We start from the raw sequence: 9,072 nt of genomic DNA on the forward strand, positions 1-9,072 counted from the left end.
CGGGCCGCCTCCCCGCGGGGGAGCCGCGGCACGGGCCCCGCGCCTGCCTCCCGCTGCCCCCTCCCGCCAAACACCCGCTCCCCTTCCCCGCGCGGCTCCCAGCGCGAACATCTATTCCCCCAAGCCAGCTCATGCTTTTGAAAAGGGGGGAGCTGTGCGGCCTCGCCGGGAGCGGGTGGGAAAGTGCCGCCGCGGGAGCAGACGCCGGCCGGGTGTTGGAGTAGCGCTGGATGGGACACGAGGACAGCCACAGCGAGCGCAGGCGGCACCGCGGCCGGCGCGCGCCGCTTGTGACAGTCGCCCTTGCCCGCTGCTATAATCAGGAGCGGCTGGTGAGGCGGAGGAGCGCGCAGCCCGCACGCTTGGCAAAGAAACGGGGCTTTTCTGGGAAAAACGGGTGAGAGAGAGTGGAATCTAAGTGCCCCTGGCTCCGGATGTGTGGCCTCTGCTGCTCTTGGAATCGCTACCTGGTCCGGGGCCTTCCTCCTRGAGCCAAGGGGAGGCTTTTCCATGGAAATGGTTACTTCCAGACCCTCYTTCATCTCCTCTGTCACCTCTGGAGCAGGAAGGGACTCTGGGAAGAGCAAATGCAGGGGCTTCATCTGTGATAAAACTGAGATGGGGAAATGCAGACTGGCTGGTTGTAGAGGGAGCCTGGGCCAGGATAAAGAGATTGCACAACAGATAAGGCCTGAAACCACGATAGCAATCAAACCTGAACAAACATTTCTTCTGYCTGTTAGCATCTATTAGTGCTAAAACCCATTTTCAATCCGTATTCGCAAGAAAGCGGGGATGGAGCCTAAGGCAGCAGGAAGATGCTCGAAGACTTCCAACTTCTGAGAAACCTTTTATTTGGCACCATCGATGCTAACACCAACAGCGAGCTTGTTCCTTTCTCCAACCCCCCCAAAAAGGCCAGAGAAGGGAGCTGTGCAGCCATCCTGCACGAAGCTGCACTTGGAGGCAGGGGACACTTCTAGCGTGAGGAAATGGGGTTTCTTGGGAATGCGGGGGTGTGGAAAGAGGAAAAAAAATAGTCTGTTACTAGAAGCAGACTGACCACAAAAGTTTCAYTGAGAAGGCTTCCATGTAAACAGCTGGACCGAAGGCTGGAATGCCCCAAGCTTCCTGGCCTGGGGAGGAGTGTCCATATGAGGTGCTTGGGTGAGAAGCAGGCTCTGCATCTGCAAGGCCCAAGCACTGTTCCTGGGCTGGAGATTCACCACAAACTCTAACAGCAGCAGGGGCAGAAGCTAAATCAGGAACCCTGCACTTTGGACAGGTTATTCCTCCCCACAAGGGGCAACCGCCTTAGCAAAGAGCCAGACAATCCTGTTGAAGCCCCTCACCAAAGTGAGCATCCTAACAAAATAAAACAGAGAACAAACTAAAATATTCCACTTTCAGGCCCTTTAAACAAAGCCATCCAATAACTCCCTTGTTCCCCCTGTTTGGGGAGCACAAGTGACAGTGGGGACACCAGGCAACTCCTCACCCTCTCCTTACCCAGGCGGGCTGTTAAAATACCCTAATTCTCCATCCGGCTCCCGGCTTCATCACGGCCCTCAAGAGAGTTTGCCGGTTGCGGGGTGGACAAGTGCTCCAGCTCGTACTGCCCGTTCCTCGCGGCCTCCTGGGCACCTGGGTGACTCTTCCCTGCTGCCAGCTCTTTGCTCCTCTTGTGCTCCATGATCTGCTGGAGCTGGTGCCCAGCGTAGTCCGGCTTGGCGGTGAGCAGGGTGGGAGGCACGGTGAGCCCCAGGATGTCGGGGAGCATGTAGGGCCGGAGCCAGCCCACGAGCGGGGTGCTGCCCGGCGTGTAGTGGGTTTGCTTGTGATAGAAAAGGAGCCCGTCGACCTGCACAAAGGAAAGAGGCAGCGAATAAAGGACCAGAGCTGGGGCCTTTTGCAGGTGACCAAATGATGGCACCGCTTTTTGCTCGTGGGCCACTCTACCGGCTGGAGTGTTTTTCCCTCAAGCAGCACAATATGGAGGAGAGCAGAAACCTGCACAGTTCCCAGTTCCCACCCTCAAACCAGCACAAATTCTGTCGTAGCCCAACGGCTGCGGGGTGGCTCTAGCACACAGGAAGCAAGCGCTTTCAGGAGGACAGCACCAGCATTTCCTGCCTGGCTGCTCTGATCCCATTCTTCAGAAAAGCCATCGGGTTTCTGAATAAGGCAGCACACAAAGACCATTTTAGTGGATTAAGATTATTCTAAATAATACATTTGGAAAGTAATTAGCCAGAGAGTATGATGCCAAGAAGCCCCGATCCTTAACACTGCTGCAGCTCTTTCAGCTTGCTTATGCAAAATAAATTCTTAATGCTTCCCAAGAGAGAACTTCCCCAGCAATCAATGACAGTTAAGGGCACTCAGGCCGGAGAAGGTTCAGCCCCTAACTCTTGTGGTCTTATTTCCACCCTGCTRCAGCAGGCTGATGTTTTTCCCATTTCCCCTTTGCACTAAAGGATTTTCAGCTCTCTCTTCCTGTGCTTCCCATGGGGGTGCTCCACAAGTCTGGATCTTGCTTGTGACATCCAAGGGGGTGCTCCTTCCAGCACAGCCTCCCAGGCACAAGACACACAGCAGGTCGGCACTTATATATTCACTGAGGAGGGAGTGAGTGCATCAGCTTGAACTGCAGATCAAGTTGGTTTTTTTTTGTTGCAGTGCTGGGCTGTGAACCAGGCTGAGCAACAGGAAGACTCAAGTCCATTTTTGCTAAGGAGATGCTCAACTCCAGCAGAGCGGATAGGGCTTTTCGTCACTGTTAACTTCTTGCAAAATAATCCCCGAAAAAGGGGGATTCCTGTCCTAGGAAAACATGAAACCAGAACAGTAAACATCAGGAGCTTGTGTAACATGTAGCCCCCTGGATATCTGAAGAATAAAGCTTCCCAGTGCCTCCCTGCAAGGCTTGGAGAAGGCCAGATTCTGCTTTGCCCCCTTGCCAAACTGTCACCCTGTCCAGGGCTTGCAAATCCAACGCATTCCAGCTGGTGCACAACACTGGGTGAGCAAGAGGAATTCCCCAGCACTCACAGCAGTCTCAGTAGCAAAGCCTGGACAAGCTTCTACCTTCTACAGTCTCTCCAATCACTTTCTGCAAGCTGGGAAAGTCAATGGCATTCAGCCTGGTGAAGAGCTGGGTCATGTCCTTYCTTCTCATGATTTCCCTTAAGCTACTGCAGCTCCAATATTCCTTCCAGTTTATTTAATTTGCTTGCTGTGTCCTCGCCCTGAGTCACGGTACTGGCACTAGCCACGTCACAATAAAAGCTGATACTGTCTCTTACAGCTGGACTCAGTGAGAAATCTGCTCGGCAGGATTCGCGCTCCTGACTCTGCTTTTCAGATTTTAGATGCTTAAAGATATTCCCATTCCTTGATAGTGCAGCTTCTCTGAAGCTTTGGCTTCATGAGCTTCCAAGAACAYTTGAACGTTATTTTAGGTATTTGAGAAGGTCAGTAACTCTTAAGATCCACTCCAAAACCCCCTTAAAACTCAATGCCAGTCAACTGACCCAAAGTCCACTCAACTGTGTGGAAAAGTCTGCCACTAAAAAGAGCTGATGATGGATCAGGTCCTAACTCTAAGGTTAAAGATTAACTCTGGAGACTCAAATTTGAAAATCCTGACAGATCAGTTGCCATCATACCCACAAGATCTTCCATTAGGCCGAACAGCAATGGGTCACTCCGTGCTGAATGAGTACACTAAATTTTCACAAATTTAGTTAGCGGAATTCATCACAAGTTGCTGGGGCCTGTCAAAAAGATTAATATTATAYTGTAAAACAAGTTGATATTTTGCCTCTTGCAAAGCTTCCTTCTTTCAGGCCCCATATGATCATTTCTTGGGCTCCCTCTTGTGGCACCTTAAAATGAGACCCATGGTTCAATCTAGCTCTGGAAACACAACACCATGAGCCTCCGAGGCCATCTTCAAGCCTGCAGCCCTAGGAAACACCACGTGTCACTTGACAGCATCGCATCTTGACATACTGACTGGAAAACAATGCAGGGGCAAATCACAGCTGTGTTACAGGCGGAGTTTGCCTGACTCCATCTTCCTCCTTGGGCATTTCGCAACCACCTCCCTTAGCAAGCTGAGACATTTCCACTCTGACCACACTGGGATAATACTCCTCAGCCTTTCCTCACGGGAGCAGATGCCTCAGGAAGGAACAAGCTTCCTTCAGGAATGACCCTTCTTACAGACACGGTTAGAAGAAAATCCCAAATACCTTCTCAACAAACCTGTACGCTCCGTTCTGGGGTCAGAGCATGATCTGGCAACATCAGCAAGAGGCTGAGACTAACTTTTCTTGATGACTCTCTCTCTGCTTTATGAGACAGGAGGCATACCCAGTCCTTACAGTCAAAATAGCATCACTAAGGTTTAAACCCGATTTACAATGATCTCTCACATAGGCTATATGAGAGCCCAAGAGACACCTTGATATCCAGGTGGCTTTTGGCTTAACAAGACCAGCGACCTTCATAAAGGCTGTTCCCGATTTATGGCTGAAACTGGGCACTCTGCAGGAAGTGCTGCAGCAGCTGGAAAAGCTTCTGGCTCCCAGATGTTTGTCACTGCCATTCGGCTGGAATGTCACTGCTTCCGTCATCCTCTTCCACTTCAGTGCCAAGTCACCCAGAGCCACCATCAAAAGCAGCCCCAGCTGTTTTCATTAAGGCCTCTGACTTGCTGCTCACAACCACACATAGCTGAAGTGGGGGGCACAGCTAGTTCCCTGGCCAGCCCATCTTCTGCATGGATCGCTGAAGAGTTCTTGCTCCTAAAGCTGACAGCAAATGGATGTGTCTCGTTCAGTCACTATCGCTGCAGGAATGACCATCTCTGAGCCAGAAACAGCCTGAGCGAAAGGCAGGAAGCTGTTGGTTCTGCACTGAAGCACAGGGAGATTTTGCACCGTCATCTGCGCCACATCCAGTGGCAGCCACCAGACAGACCTGTTTGAGTCCATTCCAGCCACTGCTGCGGTGACCACTGCTCCCAGATCCAGTATGTTCCACACGTCTATCACTAAAACCTGAAACCCCTCAGAATCCAGGATGAATCCAATACCCCTCCTGCGAGGGGAAAGACAGCTATACGGTGCAACCATGTCGCATACAGACAGATGAAGTAACTGAGATGCACCTCCCTTTAAGCACTGGCAGGCACACAGTGGGGCTGTCTCCAACCCGAGCTCTAGCCCCAAAGCTGCAGGTTCTCACCTCGAATGGGTAGTCCGTAGCCAGCACCTTACAGAGGCTCTCTGATGTGCAGGGGAAATTCTGCAGACCCACAAACTTGAACTGAAAGAGTAGCAGAGGGTTAGAAGAGACAATTCCACAACCAAAACCATAACAATTCACTGACAAGCATCAGCGTGGAGGTGGCTAAGGAAGAAGTGTTTGTCTCAGCGTGAGGCCTGGCATGAAGAAGACACGCTGGGCTTTGGATGAAGATGGGGATCTCATGGTAAAAGTGCTGACTGTCCAGCCACAGGACATCAGGGGTCCAAAAGCACAAATAAGGTTAAAAAAGAAGGCCAGTTCTAAAGCAGGGACCTTGGTAGTGACTGACACCATGCTCCCAGTACAACCACTGGCTCGGAAGCAACTGGGATCCCCAACCTTTACTTTTTCCATAGCATCTCATAGTAATCACAGAGGCTGGTTATGGGGACACACAAATCTTTGATGCGATTCTACAGAGCAACTCCTAAGCAACCCCGGGGTCTGCAGGCAAAAAATGACAGGACTGAGGTGTGCAGCTGTGACAGGCCTATCCCACTAAACAAGAACCACCTTGTGAAAACCCACAAAATAAAAGTCAGCCTCAATATCCGAGGGGTAGGAACAACCTGTGGAGACCACCCATGCCAGCTCTCTGGGAATACTGCATAGAACATGCATATCACTCAGCAGAGCAGTTTGAGAAATCTCATTTCAGTAACGGAAGCGGATCTTTAAAGAAAGACCCAGAGATTGCCAACATCCAGACAGCTCGAGATCTAATGCCCTAGAACGACCCATTTCAAGTACTTTGTGTCTATGCCATGCTAGTTACAACTGCCCCCCAACCCTGATACTTTTTGGCATTTAAGAGAGGCAGGTGACAGGGACCTGGCTCCCATCTCCTTCTCACACTGCAGGCTGCAGGAAGGCCTTTCCAAGGGAGCTGACCCCAAGACGCTCCCTTAACCGAAATAGAAAGCAGTGACCTCTGGGCAGGATGTAAAGCAGACAGATGTCTGCACTCGGCTGCCGGCTCAGCAGCACAAACCTTCCCACCCAGGAAAAGAGAGCCAAAACGACTCCCCTTTATTAGGTACTCGTCTTCTGGCCATTCCTCTTGGAGTCAAAACAGGATGTTCTCCAACTGCTGATAGCTTCGCTGCTAGCACTGCAGCATTTGTTCCCTTAATAGCCCATCTGCTTAACAACATTTGCTCTGTTTCGTTGTGCCTGCACGCACAGCACGGCCACACAGAGATCAAGAAATTTGACATCCATCTCTATTAAGTCAATGATTGGTTTTAAGCAGGAAGGAAGGCTAAAGTTTTGTGATCCTTTAGCTCTTCTTTGGGAGCCCAGGAGACTCCCAGAAGATAATTCCCATCATAGTCAGGCTGCCCACCAAGGTTGTCTGCACAAGCCAGACTGGTTTTCCATTCCTCTTCAAGGGGAAGCTAAAAACAGCACGAAAGTTAGCTGATACCCTCCACTCTGATCCCCCTCAGCACTTTGGCTGGTAAAAAAAAMMAARSMAAAAAAGAGCTCCACCACATCTCATTCACAGTGTTCAGTGCTCCTATTCACATCCTGAACAGGGTATCCTATTTCAGCACAAGCACAGTTCTAGGGCTGACCTGCAAGACCGAAAAACACTTCCCCTTGTGAACAAAGGTGCTGAAGCCAGCTGAACAGAAGAGCTTACCCCACACTCAGAACAAAAACTTACTGGATTAATCCTGCTTTTCTCTCCTAGCCCTTCCTCCTCTTGGATCTTGGAAAGGAGCCAGAAGAATCTGAAGTCAGTCTAGGGAAGGAGAGAGACTTAGTGAGCGGCCACCACACACCCCCAATCCACACTTGTGCTACTGTGGCTCTTGCAGACTTTTAGTACCTGGCACGGGCACCCTGCAGAACCAACCAGCATCCCAAGCTCTGTTACCTCCCCTGGCATCCCCAAAGGATTTGCCCGGCTGTTCTAGTAACCACTGGCCCAAACGCTGCAAAGAGGCCAGCATTTACACTGAAGATCCATCCTACTGCATGATGGGCTGCATCTAGCTCACCGACCAAGGCCAGGGCACGTGGGAGGGGGTCAGTACCTGGCAGTCATAAACAGGGTGTCCCCTCCAGCACATCACATCGAGGATATAGTACGTCTGCTTTGCCTCGTTGTAGATGCAGTCCAAGATGCTGTAAACTGCACACACAGACACAGGGAGTCCACACATGCTCCACATCCTACCAAAGCCACCAGCAATTGCTAGATCAAGTCTCTCCTGCATTAATCCCTGACACTGGTGAAAGCCTGAGACATGCTGGGAGGCTCCTTTGGGCTGAACAGAAGTTATGCCCACCAAAAGCTCAGCTTTAGGCACCCAGCAAGGTCAAGAGCTTCAGCTGAAGGCACTTTTCAGAGCAGGTCACCTATCCATTGATAATCCCTCCTCAGGACAAGTAATGCAACTGCATGGGATATTAAACATCCTCTTTCTGGAGAGGAACAGCTACATCCTTGAGCTTGATAACACCAGGGTGTCACTACAAAGACGCTGTACACAGCTTTCTGGGAGTCAAGAGGGAGATGTTGAGGTTTGAGAGCATCTGCAAGCCAAGCAACTGATAAAAGTTGTTCTTGTGCAGCACGGGGGTTGTCCGTGTGATTGTCCATGTCTAGTTATCCCCACAGATTCACTAGCATGCATAAAGCCACTAGCACCAGGAAAGGGCACAAGCACCAAGCCTGGCACGCTGGCAGGCAGACACACATGCRCAGAGAGGCAGGCTGGACTCTTCCACCTATTTCAAAAGCCTCGGCGTTACCTTTGTCATTCAGCGAGTTGTGCCTGTTCCCCCCTGGCAGCAGGGACGGGAACCTGTTGACACAGAAGCCACTCTTGGTATAGGCTGCTGTTGAGCCCTGCAAGGAAACAGGAGCGGGAAAAGTCAAGGCRGGTCTCCCTGCACTCATGCCGGTTTGGCACCCGGGGCTCCGAAATGTAGCTCTCCATTAGCACAAGCTCCATGCAGCCCATCAGGGGACAGCAGAACTGATGCTCTCATCTCTCCCAGCTCCCAAATTATTTCACTTCAAGGAGTTTTGGCCCCACGCAGCTCCCACAGCACAGAGCAGGCAAAACACACCGGCCAGCCTTTGGTTTCCTGGCACAATGATGGTATGAAAGACAGATTCAGATCCACCTCTGGCTGGTGAGACCTCACCACTGGTGTCACTTACCTTGGAGGCCACCACTAGCGCCCTTTTTCCTACGGGACACACCACCACCACCCACTCTTGCTCCAGATCCACGGGGACATCGACCAGCCACTCCGACAGCATCAGCTGAGAAACACGTGAGGAGAGGAAGGAGAAAGAAAAAGGAAAAAAAAAAAAAAAAGGCAATTAATAACAGTTCTCCTGAAGTCATGGAGAACTCACAGCTCAAGAACAAAGCAGGAGGATTCAGACTTGGCTTCTGGGTGCTACGAGGGTGATGCAGCTCTTGCTTCAGCACGCAGTGGCCCATGCCCAGTGTCCCGACAYCCGCGGGCAGCTCCTCACCTGGTTGGCGTAGCGCTTGGGCAGCCTCCTGGGCACATCCACGTCCATCTCCTCCGCGCCCGCGCCCTCCTCCCGCTCCTCCTCCTCCTCTCCGCTCTCCACACCCGCCCAGTCGTCCTCCGCCAGCCTCCGTGCATGGTTCACGTAGTCCAGCCGTCTCCTGCGGCGGGGGAAGAACGCAGAGACGCGCGCTGGAGAGCGGCGGCGCGGAGCACGCGCCGCCGCCCCGGCAGCGGCGGCGCGGAGGCCTCGCC

At 51.9% G+C, this 9,072-nt stretch overlaps 1 protein-coding gene across 1 annotated transcript in view; it reads right to left on the reverse strand.

Moving 5' to 3' along the window:
- Positions 1-837: 837 nt before the first annotated feature.
- SNUPN (snurportin 1) overlaps positions 838-9,072 on the reverse strand; it is a 9,204-nt gene continuing 969 nt past the window's right edge. The window contains exons 2-8 of the mRNA XM_026052642.1: positions 8,819-9,016; positions 8,495-8,599; positions 8,080-8,176; positions 7,359-7,456; positions 6,986-7,063; positions 5,254-5,334; positions 838-1,861 (exon numbers count right to left, since the gene is read on the reverse strand). Of these exons, the coding sequence (XP_025908427.1) occupies positions 1,532-1,861; positions 5,254-5,334; positions 6,986-7,063; positions 7,359-7,456; positions 8,080-8,176; positions 8,495-8,599; positions 8,819-9,016 (987 nt within the window). The 3' untranslated portion in view covers positions 838-1,531. The remainder of the gene's footprint in view (positions 1,862-5,253; positions 5,335-6,985; positions 7,064-7,358; positions 7,457-8,079; positions 8,177-8,494; positions 8,600-8,818; positions 9,017-9,072) is intronic.

Source organism: Nothoprocta perdicaria, unplaced genomic scaffold (genome assembly GCF_003342845.1).
Source record: "Nothoprocta perdicaria isolate Ctin4 unplaced genomic scaffold, notPer1 scaffold_113, whole genome shotgun sequence".
Taxonomy (NCBI): Eukaryota; Metazoa; Chordata; class Aves; order Tinamiformes; family Tinamidae; genus Nothoprocta; species Nothoprocta perdicaria.